At 41.4% G+C, this 27,951-nt stretch overlaps 1 protein-coding gene across 2 annotated transcripts in view; it reads right to left on the minus strand.

The window, feature by feature from the left end:
- The window catches only part of ctnna1 (catenin (cadherin-associated protein), alpha 1), a 196,741-nt gene that overhangs the window by 41,345 nt on the left and 127,445 nt on the right, over positions 1–27,951 (minus strand). For both annotated transcript variants that reach the window (XM_041192980.1, XM_041192979.1), the window contains exon 8: positions 11,036–11,116. In XM_041192980.1, coding sequence (XP_041048914.1) covers positions 11,036–11,116 — 81 coding nt within the window. The remainder of the gene's footprint in view (positions 1–11,035; positions 11,117–27,951) is intronic.

Consider the following 27,951-nt stretch of genomic DNA (forward strand, 5'->3'; position numbering starts at 1 on the left):
CTTGCACTTTGATCTAAACAGATCTTCAATTATTTTCTTGTTTGGTTGGTTCGGAAATATACCTATGGCTGACACCTGATGCTTTCATGCTTTTCAAATCAGGAGGGATTTTTGGGCATTCCACCATCTTGCTGAGATTACCTGGAAAGCTCAAACTAGTAAACATTGGGAGACCTTAACAAGGTGTTGAATGGTTCAACCTTAACCAAAGAAAACTGGTTTTAGAAGCCAGTATCCCAAACAAGCAGAGGAGGAACAAGATGTTCTGACCAGATCCTTGCATTTACTACCAAAACTAAGGCCGAAGCAACTAAGATTGAAACTGCCTTCAAAGGCTTGTCACAAAAACAGAAAAAGCTGGAAAAACTCAGCAGGTCTAACAGCATCTGTGGAGAGAAAAACAGAGTTAACGTTTCGAGTCCATATGACTCTTCTTCAGAGACTTGTCATTGGCAAATAACGCCATCTGGCACAAAGAACTGCTAATGAAACTTTCAAGAGCCATTCAATGCTGCAAAACTCTGGCTTATCAATATCCTAATGATCAACTTGCATTTATCTTGGCGACAAGACAAGCCAAGCAAGGACGTTCAACAATGATCTGCCACAGGGATTAGTGCTCAGATTGGCCTTTTTCAACATCTATATGGCAGACACCTGGCCGTGCACCAAATATTGGAGGCTCACTTATGCTAATGACATAGCATAGCTGATGCAAGTGACCTGGGCCTCTTGGACCTGGTGCCTATGTTCCAATCCAGAGAAGGCAGATGTGCCGGTGTTCTATCTGAACAATAATGCTGCTGGGAAAGAACACAATGTTTCTTCTGTGGATGGTGGTGTACCCATGACTGCACCCAAAATACCTAGACAGGACTCTCCCCTGTCATCTCATCAACACCAGGCAAAAAGTAAAAAACTGGTGAACCTGGCCTGTAAACTCACTGCAACATCACGAGGGAGCACAGCCAGAACACACTGCACTGCAACTGTGGTGTTATTCTACTTTAGCAGAATACTGCTCTGTCTCTTGGTCCTGGAGCCACCACAGAAAGATTTGCAGCTAAATGCCATGGAGATTGTGTCTGGATGCTTAAATCCACTCCAACCAAGTGACCCCTAACGCTGTCTCACATTGTCCTGCCTGCCATTCACCACTACACCATCACTCTTTGCGAGATCATGACTCGCAGTAACCTTTTCTTCCACCTACACTTGAAAAAAGTATCAAGTGTTTAAAATCACGCAGGTAATTTTGGGGAACAACAGCTTACATTCATGTGGTGATCAACCCACTATCCAAACGTACAAAATCGTTTGATGCTTGCAGCATAAAGGACCAACACCTTATTGTTGACCCAAAAGCAGAGGTCCCTCACTACTATCTCCTTTGAATGGAATTCACAAAGGGCATAGACGACGAGAGCACCTGTGCTGTAAGTGGACGATGGGGGGTGGCCTGGAGTGCTATTGCGGCCACAAGTTATCAGACTACAGAACACTTTGTATCAACTTGTTCACTATTATCTATGTGGGAGGCATCTCACTTCGAATCCCAGGTGATCATCAAACAGATAGTCAAACTAGACATTCCATTCTAAGCTTTTTATCACACAGAAGTCGCAGTAGGGGTGACATAGGTGAAAATATGGACAGGAGATAGTATTGTTAAAGGGCAGAATTACAGTCAAAGCAAGGAAAATTTTAATGGGTGGCGGCATTAAGAGTCTATCCAAACTGAATTAAGAAACCTTAAGAGACTAGTTACCATATTGGGAGGACCTTACTAAATAGTGTAAAATAAATTGCAGGCAAGATTTGGGGAGATATTTACAGGGAGATATAATAATACATTACCACTATGCGGTTAACTAGGAAACAATAAAATAATTAGTTGGGAGGAAGATTTAAAAAACATGCTTACTGTTTTCTTATTCAATGTGTTGCATATCTATCAAGGTAGGTTGCAGTGCTAGATTTGGCTTTTTTAACAGAATAATTAAGGAATGTGATGCTAGAACACTTGGGAAATAATGGCTACTAAATTTAGTTTACAAAAAAAATTGTATTTGTATAGCACTGTTAGGGGGAAATTAAAAATGCTAAAAGAGAATACAGTAAGAATTTACTGAAAAACCCTTAAAATCTCCAGGCAGACATAGCTACTAAACATATTAAGAGTTGAAGATTACCAGATGAACATTGCATAGCCTTGAGTGCCTGACTGGGGTCACAAGCAGGATATAAATCAAAGTAAGTGTACTCCCCTCTCACATAGGGAAGGGGCAGATGGTTTTAGCTTAGATATGAGAGGACATACAATAGACAAAGAGGGGGCTTTGATGAAACACAGTCTTGAGCTGTGAGAACCAAGGTCTTTGCGTACATGTTTTAATTTTGATTGGATATAATTATGTATACCTCCTTTACAGTAATTGGTTAGCAAAATCACATGTTTATGTACTCAATAGGATGGAGTTAGCATGAGACCGATGTGTCGGTTACTGATTGGATGTATTCAAATGTACTGAAATGTATTGTGATAAGAAAAAGTACAAAAGTAATGAAATGTAATCAATCTGGGAGCTGGGTCTTCATTCTTAGGGATGATTGCGGCTCCTTTGCATATGCTTGAATAAAACCGGTTAAAGGAAGCCTGAGTCTCTATGGTCGCTATGTGATCGGAGATTGTAACTTCTCTTCAACTGGCCAAGTGGTAGTTGCTGGATTGGACGGAGTGCCTTCTTCAAGCACTTTTCCTGACCCTGGACTTCTCAAAGCACTTTACAGCCAATGAAGTACTTCTGTAATGTAGTTACTGTTGTAATGTAGGAAACGAAGCAGCCAATTTGTGTGCGCAAGCTCCTAAAAACAGCAACATGATAATAAGCTGTTTGTGACATTGATTGTGGTATAGATTTTCACGACGGCACTGGGGTAACTCTCCTGCTCTTCTTTGAAATAGTGCCATAGAATCTTTTACACCTGCCATGAAGAGATAATGTGTATGGTGTTATTGGAAATTATTTTTAAATTGGAGTGGGGTGTGTCTGTCTGTTTGTGGCTTAATTGGATTAAAGCCAGCTAGTCTGGGTGCTTCGATGTATAGTAATTTGAGATGTTAATTAGATAAACGTAAATTAAAAGGTAACGTGCAATTTGCATTTGTTGAACAAACCATTCAAAAGAACGGGTAAAATCTTGCACCTTGCTGGGAGACACCAAGCTGTGTTTATATTACTAATAAAATTGGTGAAATGAAAGGATTATTGTTAGGAGAGGTAAAATTTTTTAAAAACCTAGTAATAGAATGGAAAATTTACATTCAAAGGGAAAGCTAGGCATAAGCCGAGACGAACGTGTGTGTGTGTGGTGTGAGAGTCAGAGGCATGTAAGATCTTACCAGCCTGTAAATCAAAAAGTGTGCAAAGGAACCAAATTGCAAGGGGCCTCATTTTGAATTTGTAAGGTCAAATGTGCTTTGCCTAGTGTCTGTTTAAAGTCTATGGCTTATTGTTGCCTTGGTGAAGATTTACCTGGGAGTGATTAATTTGGAGATTAGGTAAAAGTTAGTATGGAAATAATTTGTAGACATATGTCTGTGTTTAAATTCGTTGTTAAATTAATAAATGTTTAATTTAGTTTTATATAAAAAACCTCTTGAGGCAATGGTCTTATATCTGAATTGTATCTCAAAGATACCAATTAAAAATATAGGTTATGACAGTTGTTCAAGATTGGGATTCAAATCCTCTGGGATTCAAACAACTTGGCCTTTACCAACAGCTGTGTCTAACACCCCCACCTGGGGAATTCTGTGTTAAGAACTCGTGCCCACTAAGAACTGGTTTGAAACTACCCAAATTAAATTATCATAGGACTCTTATAATAAGTAGACAGAAGATAGTAACCTCTTCAGTCTGGGCCACAGTACTATTTTGAACATTCTCTTTCCAATCTAGATAGCGGTTAGTTTTATTTCTAAAATAAAACCTCCCTCTACTTTAAAATAGATAGTGCTGCAAGTAATTAATCACTAGTTCCATTGCCATTCTAAATATAGTGGAGCTATGCTCTCAATTCTATATTCAAATTGAAGTATAATCAAATAATTAAAGCATATTATTCTATCATTTAATAACTCTTCAGCACTGCAAAGCAGAAAATGGGAGGAAGACAAGACTTGCATTTATATAGCACATTTCATGACTTCAGGACACCTCTAAGTGCTTTATAGGTAATGAAATATGTTTGAAACATAGTCACTGCTGTAATGTAGAGAATGATATGAATCAGAGCTGAAAGCGTTACCATATAATCTATGGCTGAAAAAGAAGACAATAGCAGACTCCAGTTGCAGTAGTCAATTTGTTTTGAACCGAAACAAGCCAACATAAATCATTGTTTAAATCATATGATTTCAGATAATTGCTGCTTCAAATCAGTTTTAAGTATAATAAGTTTCTCTATATCAAAAGGTTATTGCAGAAAATAAAAGCTCATGGTGTAGAGAGTAAAGTATTAGCATGGATAGAAGATTGGCTGGTTGGCAGAAAACAGAGAGTATGCATAAATGGGTCTTTTTCTGATTGGCAGGATGTGACAAGTGGAGTCCCACAGGGTTGTGCACTGGGGCCTCAACTTTTTATAATTTATATCAATGACTTGGATGAGTGGAGTGAAGACATGGTAGCTAAATTTGCAAATGACACAAAGATAAATCGGAAAGTATGCTGTAAAGAGGACATAAGGAGATTGCAGACGGATATGGTACGTTGAGTGAGTGGGCAAAAATACGTCAGGTGCAGTGTAATGTGGGAAAATGTGAAGTTGTTCACTTTGGCAGGAAGAATAAAAAAAGTAAAGTATTACTTAAATGGAGAACGGCTGCAAAATTCCAAGCTGCAGGGGGATTTAGGTGTTCTAGTGCATTAGTCACAAGAAGTTAGTATGCAGGTACAGCAAGTAATTAAGAAGGTAGTACAAGTAATTAAAGAAGGTAGTGCAGAACTTGAGTACTGCTGTAGAGATATATATCTAAGTTTTTCATCCTATACTCATCAGGACACTCGCAAGAATACCAACATAAGGGGGAAAAGAACATATACTGTATGAAGAGATCACTGATAGGTTGTCAAGAAGTGCTACCATGGAGAATGCACCACTGCTTGTGGATGACTGTTAACTGCCCAGCATTGTTTAAAATTTAAAACAGGCAGCTCAAGTCTGATCAGTCAAGGCATTGCCCCGAGGAATGAGTCAGTGAATGGCTGTCATGTATTTTGTTTAGCTGAAATAGGCGCAATGTATGTACATGTTCTTTCTGTCTACAAAGAATAGGGCTGTGTGTATTAATATATGTAGCTTCCAGTACATGCAAGTGTGTCACATTGCGAGCCTGACCATCTTAAATTGGTCGTAAGCGTAATTCTTGGCACAGAAGATTATTTAGCAAATGTTGCTCAATCACAGAATCACATCTAATGTTGGACACCGTGTTTTGGGTTTTGCAAGCACAGGCTGGTTGTATACGGTCTGTACCCTGTCTGTTGCGAACAGAGGCTGGGATATGATCCACCAGTCTTTGAGATGTATGGACAACATACCTAGCATCACACTGGCACTGAAATTCATATATCACATTACTCATTTGTGATGGGCAGAATGTTGTTTTGGCTTGACAGCAGCATCCTGTTAGTGGCAAATGCCACCCGTGTTGCTACTGCATAGTAGCAGAGTGAAACAGCTACCTTCACCTGTTGCTCAAATTTTTAAGTTACCTTGTCCTTCCAGGGTAACCTGGGGTAGGATAGACACTTTTCAGGACCAAATGTGACGGCCTTAGGCCCATTCATGAGTTTGCCTGATATACAACGCAAAATGATCTGATCAGAGTAGCCATTATTCTGCAGGATGCCTTTGATGTGCCCTATTTCAGCATCAAGCTTGCATGGTGAGCAAATGGCTCAGGTCCTATTTACAAGGCTGCCGATAAGACCAACCTTAGAGCATGTGGAACTGTAAGAATCCCAATGTATATACTGACTAGCGAAGGTAGGTTTATGGTAGACCGTGGTAGAGAATCCCCTGGCAGATTTCTCAACTAGTTAGTCAAGGAATGGGAGTTAATTTGACAGCTCCATCTGTCAGGAAATTATATTTTTCCAAATATTATTGTGGGATATTTTAATGCAAGTTTGTGTGTATACATGTATGGTTGTGTGTGTGTTAATTAAACTAGACAGACTGCAATGTTTAAAATTATCAAAAAAGTGAGGTGTTAAACAGGCGTTTGAAATGGAGATGAGTGAAGCTAAGATGAAGTCAACAGATATGGTGTGAATAAAATTTGCATTTTTAGATAAGTGGGCAAGGTGTTTGATTTCCAAAAAGTTCATGATAAGATTTTTACAACTGGCATGATAAATAAGGCAAGGTTATTATATTGATTTTTCCAAAAGTACTGGCCGTATTGATAACATGAAAGACTTTTATATTCTGGGAAAAGTAACTCCTAAAGACAAGTGGAAACAATGGAATTTACAGGTCAAAAAGGAAAAAATATATTTAAAAAAGGATGGAAGGCTGTGTGAATGTGGCATGAGAGCGCGAAAGGTAGCTGTGTGGAACAAACTTGGGGGAAAAAGCCTCTAGCCACCCTGCAGAAGTTTGCAGTTCCAGTAATCAAAGTTGTGTTAAAAGACTTTGGATATCCATTGTCCAGTGGGTGCTTGTAGTAAAATTGCTGGATGACTTTATAAATTTGGAATCTATTTGGGCTGTTGCCTTAAAGGGTTGGGTTGCGGGGGGTAAGAGTTGGGAATCTGGTTAAGTTGAAATTTTGGGAACTATTATAACTGTGTAACTGTAATCTTGTTTGTGTTTAAGTTTGTTCTTCTTTTGTTAATAAATGTTTTAATTTAATCTTTAAAATCCCTAAAGGCGGTAGTGGATTCATTACTTCTGACTTCAGTGCACTAGCCTTCTTGTAATAAATATAAATTGCAAAACTGTTGCGATAGCATGGCTAAGTTTCCGTTGTAGATTTGGTCAGCCTGGCAAATAGCACCTGCCATATCACAACACATTTCATGGGTGAATGTGAGTGCAGGGTGGAGCCCATTAAGGCATGCAAGGAAATTGTTACATGCAGCTGCAGATTTAAATATAGCAAGCGTATCATCGATATGTCGGAAATATGCAAGGGGTAGGTGGTTTGGTGTCATTCCATCGAAGACACATTTCTCATGGAACCAAACAAAGATGCTTGCGGGAGCTGGGCATGGAGGGAGTCTCATGGCAACACCATCTATTTGGGCATACATGGTGTCATTAAAACTGAACTCAACTGTGCAAGTTGCCGAGTTTATAAGTCCAATGCATACCAATTCACGCAATGGTGGTGGGCCCAGATCACCAGATGGTGATGCTGCAATGCAAACGTCTATGGCTTCCTTAAGTGGAACATTGGTGAATAGGCTAGCAATGTCAAATAAGCACATGGACACAGCATTGCTATCAATATGCAAGTCATGTATGGCCTTCGCAAATGCGAAGTCCTTCACTGTGTATGCAGAAAGCTTGGTCAAAACTGGTATTAACAATTCACTCAACCATTTGGCCAATTAATGTTGTACAAAACCGGTCATAGATAAAATAGGGCCACAGAGGAACATCGCTTTTGTGTGTCTTGGGCAACCCATGCATGTAAGGACATAGCAAACCACGAGGATGAGCCCAGTCATATATATTAAGCAGCAGCTCATCACTCTTACACAAGTCCAGCAAGCTTTTTTTTAAAGCTTACTTTCGAGTAAAGTTGACTGGTTATGTTGAGTGGCAGATCCAATGGATACAAATTTGGACCTGTCATTAAGAACAGCATGCATTTTGTTAATATAGTCATGCTTGTTAAGGATGACTATTCCCACCTCTTTGTCAGGTTTACTGATGTGTATGTCTGGGTAGGTCTCCAAGCCTTGCAACGCTGTAAGACATTTATGCTGCACGTGAAAGTGCAACAGCTCATACAGAATTCCGCAATATGCGTGCACTAGATCAGCTAGGTGCGCTTTTGAGGGTTCAGTATCTTCAGCAGACGCTGGTTTGTGGCGTGATAGTTGGGAGTAGAGGAGTTCGAACTCAGCTAATACCTCTTCTCATTTGATTTGAGATGAAGGCACATCAAAGTTGAAACCATGTGCAAGAACAAACTCCTCGCTTTCTGAGAGTATATAGTCAGAGAGATTTGTTACATTTTTAGTGGCATCGTTAATTGCGTTGCCAAACTGCTTCTGCTTAAGTGAGTCTATGATGCAGACATGTTTCAAACGGGCACTGTTTATGGTGCGGTCATCTATTGAAGCAATATAGTAGCATAAACGGACAAATCGAAAAATTAAAGTAATTGATGCACCTTAGACCAAGCGCAGTGTAGGGCTTGGCATAAATTAGTAACCCTATTATCAATCTGTTCAATCTCATCTTGCATAAATGCTCACTTGATTGTGAGACTCTCTCTCATTTTAACATTATCCAAACTATTGGAAATTAAAACTGGCACAACCTTGGGTTTAATACACACTTGGAGAAATTCAATAGGTAGCTTATCTGTTCTCAACGGCTTACCTGTTCTTAACCTACCTGTAAGTCGAACTATGTTCTTGAAATGAATTTGGTCTTTGTTGTAGACATGTTGCTTAGACATGTCTTTTTTCCAGCAATAATTAAGAAGGTTAATGGAATGCTATCCTTTATTACAAGAGGAGTTGAACATAAAAGTAAGGCTTCAGTTATACAGGGCATTGGTGAGACCACATCTCAAACAGTGGGCAGGATTTTAACATCGGTGAGCGGGGGCGGGGCCTGCTCACCAACGCGTAAATGACGCAGGATGACGTCGGGCGGAACTCCCAACATCACCCCGCCCCATTCAAATTTTCAGGAAGGCGGGAGCGCAGCAAAATCAGCTGCGTGCTCGCCGACCTGTCAAAGGCCAATTGAGGCCATTGACAGATCAATTAAAGTAATTAGTGAACCTGCCTGTCCAACCTTAAGGTTGGCAGGCAGGCCAGGAGCCCCGGCGGGAAGTAGAAAAAACATGAAACCTTATCCACAGGCGGGATGAGATTCATACAGGGTTTTAAAAATTTTAATAAAGTTTTGTTGGAAATTATGAACGTGCGCCAACTCATGTGACATTGTCACGAGGGGACACTTAAGGGAATTTTTTTTTCTATTTTTAATATTTTTGCATGTAGAGCTGATCTCCCTGAGGCCGCACTTAGAGTACACTCATCTCCGAGGCTTTCATGCGCAAAAGGGCGCACCCTCGATTTTAGGGAACTCCCACCCCCTCCTCCAAGCACAGGGAAGCGCATAGCACTTCCCTGCGGATGTCACGCTGAGCGGGCCTTAACTGGCCCGCCCACGTAAAATGGCACCGCACCTCTGATCGGGGGGTGCTGATTGGAAGCGTGCCCGCACACGGCCGCCCAATTCAGCCCAGTGTGTGCAGTTTTAGTCTCCTTATTTAAGCAAGGATGTAAATGTGTTGGAGGCAATTCAGAGGAGGTTTACTAGATTAAGATAGCTTAATGAGGAAAGGTTTGACAGACAGGGCTTGTTTCCACTGGGGTTTAGATGAGTGAGGGGTGACTAGATTGAAGTACAGAAGATCCTGAAAAGTATTGACAAGGTGGATGTGGAAAGGATGTTTCCTCTTGTGGGTGAGTCCAGAACTAGGGAAGGGCACTGTCTTAAAATTAAGGGTTGCCCTTTTAGGGTGGAGGTCAGGAGAATTTTTTTTCTCACTCAATATTGTGCGACTTTGGAACACACTGCCTCAGAAGGCGGGGTCATTGAATATTTTTAAGACAGAGGTAGATAGATTCTTATTAGGCAAGGGAATCAAAGGTTATTACGGGTAGATGGGAATGCGGAATTCAAAATACGAAGCGATCAGCCATGATCTTAATGAATGGCGGAGCAGGCTCGAGGGGCAGAATGGCTTACTTCTGCTCTTATTTTGCATGTTGTTCGTAAAATATCCGTACAGATTTTGAAAAACCATGACAGTAACAGCAGTCTGAACTATGTACTGAAATACACATTTTCTAAAGTCTGTTTAAATTAAAAGTGTTCCAACTCTAGACAATGTATTTTTGAGTTAATTATCAATTTTAATAACTGACCATTCTCTAAGTTCAACCTGTTTTCTGAAAGCATATTTCGGTGGTACTACTGCCACATTATATTACATGTTGTTGGTGTTTCACTGTTAGCGGACATCAAAAATAATTACTACCACATTCACTTGCTTTAGTTTAACATTTGGTGTAAGCAGCAATTTTAGAACAAAAGTCAATAGACAGGACATCTGTGCTGCACCAGGCCATTTTCAATGCTGGATATTCTATAAATTACAGACAAAAAAAATACCCATTTAAACCCAGAAATCAGGGTAGTTTTAAATAACCATCAGTAGTTAGTCTATTTTTATGTAATTTACTTTTAACTGAGGCAACATTTGACACAGATGCTAAGGTAGAAGTTTTCATTAGTTTTATTTTATATCTGCGCAAATACAGGCTCAGATTTTGATAAATTTATTTTAATATGCTTCTATTCCAAGCACCAATACAAACTGCATCAGGACCTTACAAGCATCATGGAACCCCCAATTTGCATGGGCTAATGAGGGGTGTGGTTTCAGCAGTTGCCTCAACTGCCCATCTGAAGATTAATTCTAAAATAGTTCCTGCCAGCCAGAGTTGATGAAAATTGCCCTCATGGAGTTTTAAGTTCATATCAATATATTTACAAATTCCACACAAGATATAAATTGCCAAATCCCTAGATATTTAATTAAGATGATTCAGTTATGTTATGGTAATTTAATGTAACTTCAACCAGTTTTCCACATAATTATGAACTCACCACTGTCTTGAATGTTATAAATTTAAAAAATGTCTATATATTGACGTCATTTAAACAAATGCTTCTTTTTAACAATTGCTTCCATAATTTGCCATACCTGTCTGCGCAAGTCCCGCGTCTTTTTGGTCATTTTGTCAATCGCAGCATTCAATGCGTCACCCCGTTCTTTTCGACCAGCCTGAAAAAAAAAAGTTTAATATAGCACATATTGTGATACCACATTAAAAAAGTGTGTGCGCAAGTGAGGGGGCGCGCTTGCATGTGCAACTATGGAAATGAAATGAGGTGATAGTTAACTGGAACAGTTCAGTGCCTCTGAATTTCCAAAATATTTATTTAAAAACTCATGAAGTAGAACTAGTTTCATATGACATTAATACCCATTAGTGATGAGTGCATATTCAAGATAGCCTTACAATTTGAAGTTGTACATTAGTTCTTAAAATCTGGAAAGTGCGTCTTTTTCTTAAGACATACACTTCAGGGAAAGCCTCCAATTTGAACCACCGCACTTCGTACCTTTTGTTATTTCAAGTTTCAATAACTGAAAATATCCGAACAATTCAATTAATAGAAATGCAGAATAAGTTTCAGCTATCATTCATCTAATGCAGTACATTCCAAGCATAGATTTTCTCCCCTCTATTTCTTGCTCTTACTTTGCACCTATGAAGTGCAAGGTAACATGATTTTTTTCAGAAAACTTTTATTAAGTTAAACTTCTTGTTTACCCAAAAGTCTCAAATATGCATATTTTGAGTGAATACTTTGTGGGTAATGTTCACCTCCACCATGAATATTCTGGTGGAGAGAATAATCTCCCTGTTGTAGAACCTGCTCGATTTATGTTCTTGCAGTGAAGGTGAAGAATAACCCCACAGTTTCTTTGAAAAGATAGCCAATTTTGTATGCTCTGTTCTGTGAATGAATTACACCACTGAACAGCTAGATTACTCATTTCATATTATTGCATTCCATAAAGTATATTGTATTGGTGTTAATTACCCAAACATGAAAATGTAATCAGCTTCAAAACTTGAAAATTCCATGAAATATAGTTTTCAAAACCTCATTCTCCTGAGCGTTGCATGACAATTTAAATCAGCATAGCAAGCTGCAAAGCCAAATTACAAGTGCAGAGAGAAAACCACTGAATAACATCCTTTAAACTGCTGTGGCACATTTATAGCTGTCAGCAAAGTACTGTCCAGCCAACTCAAAAATGATATGCCCTATATTAAAAAAAATCTTCCAGCATAAGATATATTCCAAATCAAACATTTATTTGAAAATGTAATTACACATCATTTTAAAGGGTGATAATTATTATGTCTGTATAATACCCATGCCGAATTAAAGTGCTAATTTTTTTTCAAAATAATGAATCCTTTTTGATAAACACAAAGCAAAAATTGTAATATCCAAATCTGATACTGAGGATTTAGAGATGTCAAAATATATAATAAAATGATATTAAGTGGCATTCTGCTATTTTAAACAGCAACACAACTCCATGCGCTCATGCTGCCTCTACTGGTGTACCATCCTTATACATCATTGCTGTAGACTTGGGAATTGTACTTATGCACATATACACCACATTCACATTCTTAATCTTGGGCGTTTTATTTATTCATTAGCAGCCCAAAATAAATAACAATGAATGGGATAAAACACTATAAAGTGAGAGGATTGGAACATTTTTAAATTAAAACCATTGAGTGAAAATCATGAATAATATTTTCAAATTTATTTATTTCATACCCAGAGAACTTTGTCAAGAGTTGCATTGTATTCCACTGAAATGAAAGGGAACATTCAATTTCCTATATATCCTCTTCTCAGGAGTATGTTTAAAAAATAATTTTAAAAGTTTATGAGATGTGAAAGTAGTGCTGCACACAATTTTACTTTAGGAAAATAAACATTACACATAAATCAAAAATTTAACAAACGTAAAAGTTATAGTGAGCAGCAGCTTTATTTGTGGCATGGAAAAGTGAGTTGTAACTCTTGCCAACAATTTCCAAATTGAAGCGTGCTGTTGAGAAATTATTTCTGTCCACAAGCAAGGAGGAAAATCTTGTGCAGTTTTCTGGGCCATTCTTGTGCTCCTCCTAGTGGCAGTAGTATTTGAGCACATCAGCTCACTGCCTTTTTTACATCAAAAATAGTACGAAACACACTTTTAAGGAAGGGAGGGGCAAGTAGAAATACATTCTTGACCAAAGAATAATTGTAAGTATAATTCTACATGAATACATTATGTTTAACTGGAGATTGCCTGCAAATAATTCATGTGGATTTTTCTATGGAACTTTGCTCAAGAAATATTGTTGACTATTAGTATAAATGACTGGTGGCTTTGCAAGTACCGAGTCATGTGTTGAATAACTTAATCCAGGGAACATAACCAACGTGTTTCTCAACAGGACAAAATTTAGCTGTCAAGCTGCCAAAAATCTGACTTACGATAGTTTCTCACTGTGAGCTTACATCCACCAGGAACTCTGTTACAAATACTCATATATATTCAAAATAGGACTTTAATGGCCAGTTATTTCATGTGCTGTACATCAGCAGGATTTGAAAAACTGCTGTAGATATTAAATTCAGCACAACAGTGGCCTGAAATCAGAAGTCAATTCAAAATATTGATAATTCTAAGATGCCACTTCAGGATAAGTGCCTGACTTGCAAACCACCAGTATAACTGCATTTTTATGAAGCCATCACCTTAAGTTTAAAAGCAGTTACTGGATATTTTTAACATTTGAAATATCAATAAGGCAGCTGACTTTATGCTAATTAAAAATTCTGGCATTTGTGTCAGCAAACAAAGCTAGCAACAAGACCTGGGGTGACCAGTATGAAACAGATATCGCTATCAAAGCAATACCTTGTGTATAGGACACGATTACACCTAAAAAAGATAGCTTATATTTTTAATCTGTCTTTACGAGAACATATCCAGGTTCCATAAATTTAAATTATCAGCTAATTGTTTTATATACATGTGAATTTAGAGGTATTTTACAAATCTGTGAAAGAAGCTAGTCAACAGCTAAATTAGTGCCAATCAAATTAGTGCCAATTTTAATTTCTCATGGAAAAGAACAAAGCCATCTCAGAAGTCACAAAATAAAAAATTGCTCATCAATAAAATGCAGCTCAAATGGTGCCACTCTCTCTGCCCACTATCCTCTTGTCTACATGGAATAGCAGGCCCAAGAGCCCTTACATCAGCCTCTGTTTAAGAGGCCTGCTCTAGCTTCCTCAGCCAGCCTAAGAGGAAAACGAGAGAATAAATAGAGAGAAACCACTCCCATTGATGGAAGGATTGAGAATCTGAGGACACAGATTTATATTGATTGGCTAACAAAGCAACGACGACATGAAGAAAACGTTTTTTCATGCAGCAAGTGGTTGGGGTCTGGAATTCACTGACTGAGGAGGTGGAGGAGGCAGTTTCAATCATGGCTTTCAAAAAGGAATTGAATAGCACCTGAAGAGAAAAAATTTGCAGGGCTACAGGGAAATGACAGTGGGTGAGAGACTAGTTGAGCTGCTCTTGCATTGAGCTGGCATGGATACTGAATGACTTCCTTCTGTGCTGTAAACATTCTACAATTCTATGAAATTCCAGCAGTCACAGAACAGTCTGCAGTTCATACAAATAGAAGAGAAGGCTGGTCCATATGAAGAATTCTTTAATTATTTACAGCAGCAATGCAGGAATAAGTCAAAAAAAAATATTTATCAAATAATCCACAGATTACTTCCTATAAATCTGCCAAATATTGCCATAGTGAATAAAGAAGAAGAATGTTGGCCACCTTTGGTAAAACTAAAAGAGTTTCTTCAGCTTCACATTTTACATCATTATGAAATGAAGGTTTGAGATTAAATTCATTTGCCATCCCTATTAGTACTTTTCAAGATTATTAATTTCATAACTGTTGCATAGCAACATAATTCCTGTTTTGCTATTTTAAAAGGGGTTTTGCTCCCTGCAACTGATTTAAAACATCAAAATTATTTTCTTAATATACAGTAATCTTCTTTCATGGAAAATATACAATCATTTTATAAATTCAAGAGTTTATGCTAAAACCTGCTTAAAAAAAAATTTTCCATAAAGCCAAGATTCTTTGGTAAAGAAAACAGAAAGGTGAAAACATTGTCAGATTCGGTATGTTTAATAAATTGGTCTGAACAAGAAGCTGTCCATGCTTCCATATCACCTAACAAGTTACTACTCTCCATTTATTTCCTTCTATATATCTCTACAGCCCAACATAAAAGACTGCAGAAATCGCGTTCACCTGTAGGGCTTGCCCTGCAAGTTTAAACATTCCATCAACACCCACCATTTACAAACTTGCAAAATTCAGTTAGAAGTAGTACAACAGTGCTCATAACCATTTGGGGCTTGTGCCAAAATTGGGAGAGTTGACCCATTGGCTAGTCAAGCAAAAGCATGAAAGTCAATCTCAATGACTTGCACCTTACAGCCAATGCTCCAGTCACCTCCATCACCATCTCTGGCTATGTCATGTCCCACAGGAAGCACATTAGTATACAGTCAGGAGAAAGTGGCCTTGGGGGTCCTCAACTATGGGCTCTAAGTCTCATGACATCAGGTGAAGTATGGGCAAGGAAACCTCCTGCTAATTAACATCTATCACCTTCCCTCAAGTGATGAATCAGTAACTCCTCCATGTTGAAACCACTTGGAAAAAGCACTGGGGGCAGCAAGAGCATAATGTACTTTGGCTGGGGGACTTAAATATCCAACACCAAAAATGACTCGGTTCCACCACAACTGACCGAGCTGGCCCAGTCTTGAAGGACATAATTGCTAGACTGGGCCTACAGCAGTGGTGATGGAACCAACAAGAGGGAAAAATCGACTTGACCTCATTCTCACCAATCCACCTGTTGCATATGCACCTGTTCATGGCTGTATTGGTAGGAGTGATCACAGCAAAGTCCTTGCGAGATAAAGTCATACCTTCACATGAGGACACCATCTATCTTGTTGTGGAGCATGCCACCGTGCAAAATGGGATAGATTAAGAACCACTCTAGCAGTTTCAAACTGGGCATCCATCAGGCACTATTCAACCACAATTGCTAACATTGGCCCAGCATATCCTCTACTCCATTATTGTCAACAATCCTGGCGATAAACCCTAGTTCAATGAGGATTGTAGAAGAGTACGTCAGGGACAGCCTACCTAAAAATCAGGTACCAGTCTGGTGAAGCTATAACACAGGACCACAAGTGGGCTAAACAGCAGAAGCTGCATGCTATAGATAAAGCTAAGTGATCCCAAAACCAATGTATCAGATCAAAACTCTGAAGTCCTGCCATGTCCAATAATGAATGGTCATGGACTATTAAACAACCAACAGGAGGAGGAGGAGACTCGACAAACATCTCCATCCTCAATTACGGTGGAGCCCAGCACATCAGTTCAAAAGACAAGGCTAAAGCATTTGCAACCATCTTCCAATGGATGATTCATCGCCGTCTCCTCCTGAGGTCCCCACTGTCATCGATACAAGTCTTCAGACAAGTCAGTTCAGTCCACATGATAACAAGGAAGGTGTGAAGGCATTGGATACAGCCAAGACTGTGGGCCCTGACAATATCCTAGCTGAAATGTTGAAGACTGGTGCTCCAGAATGAACTTCAGCGTTAACCAAGCTGTTCCAGCACAGCAACACTGGCACCTACCAGACAATGTGGACAACTGCCCATCTATGTCATGCCCTCAAGCAGCGTGACAGGTCAATCCAGCCAATTACTACCCAATAGTCCACGCTCATTCAGCAGTCAAGTGATGGAAGATGTTGCTGTGTGTTGTCAAACAGCACTATCATAGCAATAATCTGCTCGCCAATCCTCATTCTGGACTCCACCACCCACTCAGTTCCTTCCTCATTGCAGCCTTGGTCCAAATATGGACAAAAGGGTTAAATTCCAGGTGAGTTGAGTGTGACTGCCCTTGCATCAGAGCAGCATTTGATTGAGTTTAGCAACAAAGAGCCTTAGAAAAATTGAAGCCAATGGGAATCAGGGGGAAAAAAAAATCATTCCACTGTTTAAGTCATAACTGTAAGATCGGAATCCCCTCCAACCAGATTTTATGAAATATAAAAAACTCAAAAACCCACAGACACAAGTACTGCAAATAAACAGGACAAACCTCAACATGAAAAACACACAGAGGCAAGCTGTACTGTCAGGGGCTAATTTTCAAAACATTCCAATATCGAAGCAAAACCAATACTATGAAAGACCATTGGGACATTGTCACAACAGCGACACAGATAGCTGCCATTAGTTAACTCAATTAAGAAGCTGGGAAGGCCATTCTAACAAATGGCCCCAGACAACAACTATAATAACACCACAATGGTTAAAGGAGGAACTTGTTACATGCATATCAGTCTGGCAGCCAGAGATACTTCACCTGAATGGGGTCCATTGTTTCGGTTGTGGAAACATCCATCAGCGACGAGTGGGTCCACCTGGGCCAAAGAATGTAACAGGCTAAAGAGATTAAATGGTGCTAAGCACTGACCATCCGGCAGGATGACATCAGGAAATATGTTCATTATTGAGCAGAACGCCTTCAGCGAATGTTTTTTTAATATTTTCGATAAGGATCATCATAAAAAGCCAAGATTGAAGGGTCCTGCACTGCAGTCAAGGAGGGGGTCAGGAATGGTCAATCTGATTCACGGACCTACAACTTTTGTCTGAAGGACCAACCGTGTGGGGAGCTGTAATTTACAAGGCACAAGTCAGGAGCTTAATGGAATACTTTCCACTTGTCTGGATGAATGCAACTCCAAGGGACTCTATCCACCTTCTTAAACATTCACTCACTCCACCACCAACACACAGTGGCAGTAGGGTGTACCATCTAGAAGATTCTCTCTAGTGACTTGCCAAGGCTCCTTACCAGCTTAACCCCTACCACCTATAAGGACAAGGGTAACAAACACAGGGAACACCACCACCTGCATGCAAGTTCCTCAAGTCACACATCATCCTGTTTTGTAACTTCCTTCACTGGGTCCCTCCCTCACAGCACTGCGGGTGTACTTACACATTAGTGGAGTGGTTGTAGAAGGCAGTTGACCATCAGCTTCTCAAGAGCAATTAGGGATGGGCAATAAATGCTGGCCTTCTCATTGAAGCTCCCATTCCAAGGACAAATAACTAAAATACTTGGTTGAACCCAAACTCACATGCAAAACAGCATTTTAAAAATCAGACTGAATGAGATCTTGGTGAGGAAAAACACTTTTCTCAATCTCCTGTCATTGAAGGGTGAATGCCTGCCAATGAGGCGGGGGTGGGGAGAGGGAGAGCTCCTGTCAGTGAGGGTTTTTTTTGGGGGGGGGGGTGCAGGGGGCAAGCGCATGTCAGTGATGGGAGCAACACTAGTCAACCAGCGCAACAAGGAGGGGCAAGCACCCATTGGTGCGGGGGACGAGCGCCCACAAAACGCGCTGAGGGAGGCACAAGCACACAGTAACGAGCCCATTAAAGAGCGTGGAGAGGCAAAAGTCTGTTAGAGCTAGCCAGCATGGGGGCTCAGTCTGTGGCCAACCACATTCAGAGAGCCATCAAAGCGCAAGGTCACAGTGTAAACAATGATTGGTTGGTGAGTTGCTTCTTTATCGTTTAAGAATGTGTAATTTATTGATAATTGTAAGTTTTTTTTGGTACTATTAAGGTTTCCTAACTGTTCTAAAGGATTTATTTTATTCATTCATGGGATGTGGGCATTGCTGGCTAGGCTGGCATTTATTTCCCAAGCCTAATCGCTTTCAAGAAGGTGGTGGTGAGCTACCTTCTTGAACTGCTACAGCTATATGATGTAGGTACACTCAGTGTTCTTAAGTAGGGAATTCCACACTTTTGACCCAGCGACAATGAAGGAATAGCAATGTATTCCAAGTCAGGATTGTAAGTGGCTTGGGGGTGTTGTTCCCAAGTGTTACCCTTATCCTTCTAGATGGTAGTGTTCATGGGTTTGGAAGGTGCTGTCTAAGGAGGCTTGGTGAGTTCCTGCAGTGCACCTAGTAAATGGTACACACTGCTGTCACAGTACATCGGTGGTGGAGGGAGTGAATGTTTGTGGATAGGGTGCAGTCAAGCAGGCTGCTTTGTCCAGGGTGGTGTTGAGCTTCTTGATCGTTGTTGAAGCTGCACTCATCCAGGCAAATGGAGAATATTCCATCACACTCCTGACTTCTGCTTGTAGATGGTGGACAGACTTGACCTGTGCTTGTAGCCACAGTATTTATATGGCTAGTTCAGTTGTTTCTGGTCAATGGTAACCCCCAGGATGTTGATAGTGGGGGGATTCAACGATGGTAATGCCATTGAATGTCAACGGGTGATGCTTAGATTCTCTCTTGTTGGAAATGATCATTGCCTGACACTTGTGTGGCACGACTGTTACTTGCCATTTGTCAGCCCAAGCCTGGATGTTGTCCCGGCCTTGCTGTATTTGGACATGGGCTGCTTCAGTATCTGAGGAGTCGCAAATGGTGCTGAACATTGTGCAATCATCAGCGAACATCCCCACTTCTGGGTCACTGATGAAGCAGCTGAAGATGGTTGGGCCTAGGGCACTACCCTGTGGAACTCCTGCAGTCATGTCCAGGCACTGAAATGATTGACCTCCAACAACCACAACTATCTTCCTTAGTACTAGGTATGACTCCAAACATTGGAGAATTTTCATCCTGATTCCCATTGACTCCAATTGGCTGAAGACTGGCTTCTGTGATGCTGGGGGCCTACAGAGGAGGCCGAGATGGATCATCCACTCTGCAATTCTTGCGAATGCTTCAGCACTGATGTGCTCCATCATTGAGGATGGGGATTTTTGTAGAGCCTCCTCCAGTGAGCTGTTTAATTGTCCACCAGGCAGGACTGCAAAGCTTAGATTTGGTCTGTTGGTTGTGGATTCACTTAGCTCTGACAATCACTTACTGCTTATGCTGTTTCGCATGCAAGTAGTCCTGTGTTGTAGCTTCACCAGGTTGACAGCTCATTTTTTAGGTATGCCTGGTGCTGCTCCTGGCATGCCCTCCTGCACCCATCATTGAGCCAGGCTTGATTCCCTGCCTTCATGGTAATGTTAGAGTAGGAGATATACTGGGCCATGAGGTTACAGATTGTATCCAAGCACAACTCTGCTGCTGCTGCTATTGGCCCATAGCGCGTCATGGATGCCCAGTCTTGAGTTGATAGATCTGTTCGAAATCTCTCTCATTTAGCACAGTGGTAATGCTGCACAACACGACGAAGGGTATCCTCAATGTGAAGGTGGGACTTGGTCTCCACAATGACTATGCGGTGGCCACTCTTACCAATTCTGTCATGGTCAGATATGTCCGTCAGAACTTGGACTGGGAGGAGGAAGCTCCAGTTGTTGCAGTCTATGTGGGGATCAATGACATAGGCAGAACCAGGAATGATATTCTGCTAAAAGAACTTGAGGAGTTAGGGTCCAAATTGAAATGCAGAACATCAAACACAATTATCTCTGGATTGTTACCTGAGCACAAACCACTTGCCATAGGGTTAAACAGATTAGCGAATTAAGCACATGGCTCAAAGAGTAGTGTGAGAAGAAGGGGTTTGATTCATGAGGCACTGGCATCAGCAATCAGGGAAGACTGAGCCATTCTGGTAGGATGAGCTCAATTTGAACTGGGCTGGGACTGGTGCCCTGGCCAATTCTATAACTTGGGCTGTGGGCAGGGCTTTAAACTAACACGAGACAGGGGGATGAGGAGGCTTTGGTGAAGGGAAACTTAGAAATCCAAAGAGAAAGGTTGAGGTATCAGAACAGTATAGTGATGTGGGTAAAGACAAGCAGACTGGGGCAGGAAGGGACAGTGAGTTTAACAAAAAAGCAAATAAGGTCACTGCAGGGAATAGAAGTAAAAGACATTAAAGATTCTTTATCTGAATGCACGAAGCGTCTGCAATAAGATAGACGAATTAGTGGCATAAGGAGGTAAATGATCTAGATCTAATCCCCATTACAGAAACATTCTTACAAGGTGATCAAGGTTGAGAAATAAATATTCCAGAGTACACAACTGTCAGAAAGACAGAATGTCAAAGAAGCTGGGGTAGCCCTTACAGCAAGGGATAACGTAAGGACAGTAATAAGAAAGGATCTGGCCTCTGAAGATCATGAAGTGGCATCAGTATGGGTGAAAATTAGAAATAATAAGAGTCAGAAAACATTGGTGGGAGTAGTTTATAGGGCCCCTAACAGTAGTTATACCATTGGGCAAAGCATTAAATGAATTATTGGAGCCTGTAGCAAAGAAAATTTAATACTTGTAAGGGACTTTAATCTTCGTATGGACTGGGACAACCAAGTATGCAAGAATGGTCTAGACGATGAGTTCATGGAATGTTTTTGTGACAATTTCTTGGAGCAGTACGTAGTAGAACTGGATGGGGATAAAGCTATTTTAGATCTAATATTGTGAAATGAAGCAGGGATAATTAGTAATGTCACAGTAAAAGATCCACTGGGAAATAGTGGCCATAATACTATTCAATTCCATGTTAAGTTTGAAGATGAAGTATTCCAATCGCAAACAAAAATTTTAAACTTTAAGACAATTACATAGGTATGAGGGGAGATCTGACTAAGATTAATTGGATAAATAGACTAAAAGATATGGAGGTAAATAAACAGTGGGAAACATTTAAAGAAACAATTTAAAACGTTCAACAAAAATACATTCCATTGAAGAAATAAAACTCAGCAAGAAGGACTTATGTGGTTCACTCAGTTAAGGATAATGTTCTTTTAAAAGAAGAAGCTAACAATATTGCAAAAATAAAAATAGTAGCAAGCCTGAGGATTGGAGAGTTTTAGAAACCAGCAAAGGGTCATCAAAAAGTTGATTAAAAAGGGGGAAAAAATAGAATGAGAGTCAACTAGCCAGGAATACAAAAACAGATTGTAAGAGCTTTTATAAGTATATGAAAAGGAAGACAGTAGCTAAAGTAAACACTGGTCCCTTAGAAACAGAGGCAGGAGAAATTATCATGACGAATGAGGAAATGGCAGAGGCGTTTAACAAACACTGTGTTTGTCTTCACAATAGAAGACAAGTTCCAGACCAGAAACAGGCAATAATCTAGGGGCTAAAAAGACAGGGGAAATTAGGGAAATTAATATCAGCAGAGTAAGGGTATTGGAGAAACTTAAGGGACTAGAATTAGACAAATCCTTGGGACCTGATGGCCTACACTCTAGGCTTCTAAAAGAGATAGCTGCAGAGATAGTGGATGTGTAAGCTTTGATTTTCCAAAATTCTTGAGATTCAGGAATGGCCCCACTAGTTTGGAAGTTGGCAAATGTTACACTGCCTTTCAAGAAAGGAGGGAGAGAAAACAGTGAACTACAGGCCAGTTAGACTAACATCAGTTGTTGGGAAAATGCTGGAATCTATTATTAAGTTAGTCTTAATAATACTCCTGCTCCTACTTCTTATGTTCTTAACAATGCACTTAAAAAGCATAGTATGATTAGAACAAGTCGACATGGTTTTACTAAAGGGAAATCCCGTTTGACAAATTTATTTTTTGTTTTAGGAGGATGTAACTTGTAGGGTAGATAAAGAGGGATCAGCAGATGGATTTTACCTGGATTTCGAAAAGGCAGTCGATAAGGTGTTGCACAAAAAGTGAATAGGCAAGATAAGGATTCATGGAGTTGGGGGTAATATATTAGCACGGGTGGAAGGTTGGTTGACAGACAGGAAGCAGTGGGCATAAACAGAACATTTTCAAGCTGGCTGGCAGTGAATGGTGGAATGCCCCAAGGATCAGTGATGGGGCCTCAGCTATTGATGATTCCAACTAGGTGGAAAGGTAAGGTGTAGAGAGGACACAGAGGCTGCAAAGAGATTTAGACAGGTTAGGTGAGTGGGCAACCAGATGGCAGATGGAGTATAAAATAGGGAAGTGTGAAGTTTAGTTTTAAGAATAAAAAAGGCAGAATATTTTTTAAAAGCTGACAAACTTAAGTGCTGATGTTCAAAGAGACTTGGGTGTGCTTGTACAAGGAAGGCAGAAAGTTAGCTTGGTTCAGCAAGGAAGGCAAATGCTACGTTGGTCTTTATTAGGGGGCTGGAGTACAAGAATAAAGGAGACTTGCTACACTAGGGTTTTGGCGAGACTGCATCTCAGGTACTGTGTGCAGCTTTGATCTCCACATTTAAAAGGATATACTTGCATTAGAGGTGGTGCAATGAAGGTTCATTAAATTGGTCCCAGGGATGAGGGGGTTGTCCTATGATAGAGGCTGAGTAAATTGGGTTTATATTCTCTGGCGATTAACAGAATGAGAGGTGATCTCATTGAAACCTACAAAATCCTGAGGGGGCTTGTTAGGGTGAAAGCTGAGAGATTGTTTCTGTTGGTCGAGAAAACACGGGGGCAGAGTCTCGGGATAAGGGGCCAATTATTTAGGATTGGGATGTGGAGAAATTACTTCACTCAAAGGGTTGTGAACCGTTGAAATTCTCCACTTGAGGGTTGTGAATGCTCCATCGTTGAATACATTTAGGGCTTGGATAGATATTTCTAGTCTCTCAAAGTATTAAGCGATATGGGGAGCAGGCAGGAAAACGGAGTAGAAGTCCAATATCAGCCATACATTAATGGCAGAATAGGTTCAATGGGCCTGTGGTCTACTCCTGCTCCTATTTCCTATGTTCAAGGTGGTATGTGACAAGTTGTTATAAACTAGCAAGTAAAATGTTGTCAGACATTCAAATATCAGACAGAATTTCTACTGTTGAAGTACCAGTTTTCTCTTCAAACCCAATCAATTTAATCTTATTGTGGTTACAATCTTACACACAATATGAAGATTTACAGATCCTTAAATTGAAGTTAGTAACTTTCTCTTTGATCCTAGGTCAACTGGGCACTAATTTTAAAGATTCGCTCCGCACTGCAAAGGCGAGAAACAGCTGCAGAAAAACTTCATGGAATATGCTCCAATCATTGCCATGAACTTCAAATTAGTCTCAATGCAAACTTAATAAGATTTGAAAATTCTCTAATTTTGATCAGAACTGGTCACTGCAATGCAGCAAGATATTCCAACAGCTAAAATTGCTCAACAGCACTTTATAGCATTTGGTTTAACTCAAAACTACTGCTAGTTACATTCATGTCAAGTTTTCTTAGCAAAAAAGTAGCACCACTCAGTATCTTTACAGTGCAGGATGCCATTCGGCCCATCGAGTCTGCATTGGCTCTCTGAAATAGCATTCCACTAGTCCCACTCCCTTGCCTTGTCCCCATAACCTTGCACATTCTCTCTTTTCAGGTAGCAATCCAATTTCCTTTTGGATATCTTGATCGAACCTGCTTCCACCACCCTTCAGGAAGTTTGTTCTAGATTCCAACCACCTCAGGGTGAAATATTTTTCCTCATCACATTTACTCCCTTTGCCAATTATTTTGAATCTGTGCCCTCTAGTTCTTGATGTTCTCTTGGGTGGGAACAGTTTCTCACTATTCACCCTGTCCGAACCCTCAGGATCTTGAATATGTCTATTATGTATGTCTCTTCTCAGACTGCTTTTCTCCAAGGAGAACAGTCCCAACCTCCCCGATCTATCCTCATAGCTACAGTTCTTCATCCCAGGAATCATTCTTGTGAATCTCCTCTGTACTCTCTCCAATGCCTTCACATCCTTCCTCAAGTATGGCACCCAGAACTGGATGCAGTACTCCACGTGAGGCCTAACTGGTGTCTTATACAAGTTCAACATGATCTCCTTACTCTTGTGCTCAATGCCCCTATAAATAAAGCCTAAGATACTAAATGGTTTATTAACTGCTCTCTCAATATGCATGCTCTGCCATCTTTAATGGCCTATGTACACATACATCAAGGCCCCTCTGTTCCTGCACCTCCGTTAGAGGCTGTCACTTTATTTTATACCGTCTCACCATATCTTTCCTGCCAAAATGAATCACCTCACACTTCTATGCATTGAACTTCATCTGCCACTTGACTGCCCAATCCACCAACATGCCTATGTCCTTTTGAAGTTCAAAACTAACCCCATCACAGGTGACAACATTTCCAATCTTCATAACACCTGCAAATTTTGATATCATGCCCTGCACACACCAGTCTAATATATCAGGAAGAATAAGAGTCCCAACACTGACCTGAGGAACTCCACTACAAACCTTCCTCCAATCTGAAAAACAACCATTTATTTCTTATCTAAATGCCTACTTTCCCTTTCATTCCATGACCTAGAATTTTGCTCATAAGTCTGTTGTATGGCAGTGTATCAAACGCCTTTTGAAAATCCAAATACACCATATCAACAGCATTTCCTTTATCAACCTTCTTTGTTACCTCAATAAACTCCAGCAAGTTAGTTAAACATGATTCTCCCTTGATGAATCCATGCTGACTTTCCTTAACTATCCTGCACTTTAAGTGATTATTGATTTTATCCCATACTATAGTTTCCAGAAGTTTCCCTACCACTGAGGTCAAACTGACTGGCCTGTAGCTGCCAGCTTTATCCTTGCATCCATTTTTGAACAAGGGTGTAACATTTGCAGTTTTTCAGTCCTCTGGCACCTCTCCTGTGTCTAAGGAAGACTAGAAGATTAGTCACTAGTGCCTCTACAATTTCCATTCTGACTTTCCTCAGTACCCTTGGATGCAACTCATCCAGTCCTGGTACCTTATCTATTTTAAGTGAGGATAGCCCTTCAAACATCTCCTTCCTCTCGATTGGAAGTTCTTCCAGTTATCTCCTCTCTAACCTCGGCCTGGGTAGCAAGTTATTTCTTTGTAAATACAGATGCACAGTGACTCAACACCTCCGCTATTTCTCCAGCCTCCATAAGCAAGTCCCCTTTTTTGTCCCCAGTCGGCCCTACTCTTTCTTTTACCATCCTTTTATTATTTACATACTTATAGAATTGGGATTCTTTTTTATACTCGCTGGCAGCCTTTTTTCATGCTCTCTCCTTGCTTTTCTTATTAGTTTCTTTACTTCCCCTCTGGTCTTTCTATGTTCAACCTGATTCTCCATTGCATTTTCTTTCTGACATCTGTCGTACGTGCACTCCTTTTCATCTTCACCTCTATCTCTCTCACCATCCAGGGCATTCTGGATTTATTTGTCTTAACTTTCCCCTACCTTAACATTGCTTGCAATACTTTTTCCTTGAAGGTGACCCATTGTTCAGCCACTGTCTTTTCTGATATTTGGTTCCAACTCACTCGACTCAGATGCATTGTCATCCCACTGAAGTTGGTTTTCCCCCAATTAATTATCTCTGCTCTGGATTTTCTCTGTCCTTTTCCATGATTAACCTAAACCTTATGATACAATGGTCACTGTCCTTTATAGGCTCTCCCACTGATAGCTGATCCACTTGGGCCAACTCATTCCCCAGAACCAGATCCAAAAGTGCATTTCCTTTTATGGGACTGGAAATAAACTGCTGTGGAAAATTATCTTGAACACATTCCAGGAATTCTCACCCGCCTTGTCCTTTTGTTCCATTCCTATCCCAGTCTATACTTGGATAATTGAGGTCCCCCATTATGGTTACCCTATAGCTCTTGCACCTCTCTAATTTATTTGCAAATTTGTTTCTTCACATCCTTTCCACTTGTTGGTGGTCTATATGCTACACCAATCAATGTTATTGCACCTTTCCCATTCCTTATCTCTAGCTAGAGGATTTTCTGTCCTTGGCCCCTCTTGAACATCCCCCATCTCCAGTACCGCAATGCCATCTTTAACCAATATTGCCATTACCCATAGCCGTACCCCCCACCCCATCGGCTAAACGCACACGCAGCCCCCCGCCGCACGCACACGCACCCCCCGCCGCACGCACACGCACCCCCCCGCCGCACGCACACGCACACCCCCGCCGCACGCACACGCACACCCCCGCCGCACGCACACGCACACCCCCGCCGCACGCACACGCACACCCCCGCCGCACGCACACGCACCCCCCCGCCGCACGCACACGCACCCCCCCGCCACACACACACACGCACCCCCCCGCCACACACACACACACACACCCCCGCCACACACACACACCTCCCCCCCGCCACACACACACACACACACCCCCGCCACACACACACACACACACCCCCGCCACACACACACACACCCCCGCCACACACACACACACACCCCCGCCACACACACACACACACACACCCCCGCCACACACACACACACACCCCCGCCACACACACACACACACCCCCGCCACACACACACACACACCCCCGCCACACACACACACACACCCCCGCCACACACACACACACACCCCCGCCACACACACACACACCCCCGCCACACACACACACCCCCCCCGCCACACACACACACACACCCCCCCGCCACACACACACACACACACCCCCGCCACACACACACACACACACCCCCGCCACACACACACACACACACCCCCGCCACACACACACACACACACACCCGCCACACACACACACACACACCCCCGCCACACACACACACACACACCCCTGCCACACACACACACCCCCGCCACACACACACACCCCCGCCACACACACACACCCCCGCCACACACACACACACCCCCGCCACACACACACACACACACACACACACACACACACACCCCCCCGCCACACACCCCCGCCACACACACACACACACACCCCCCCGCCACACACACACACCCCCCCGCCACACACACACACCCCCCCGCCACACACACACACCCCCCCGCCACACACACACACCCCCCCGCCACACACACACACCCCCCCGCCACACACACACACCCCCCCGCCACACACACACACCCCCCCGCCACACACACACACCCCCCCGCCACACACACACACCCCCCCGCCACACACACACACC

Source organism: Carcharodon carcharias, chromosome 8, assembly GCF_017639515.1.
Source record: "Carcharodon carcharias isolate sCarCar2 chromosome 8, sCarCar2.pri, whole genome shotgun sequence".
NCBI lineage: Eukaryota > Metazoa > Chordata > Chondrichthyes > Lamniformes > Lamnidae > Carcharodon > Carcharodon carcharias.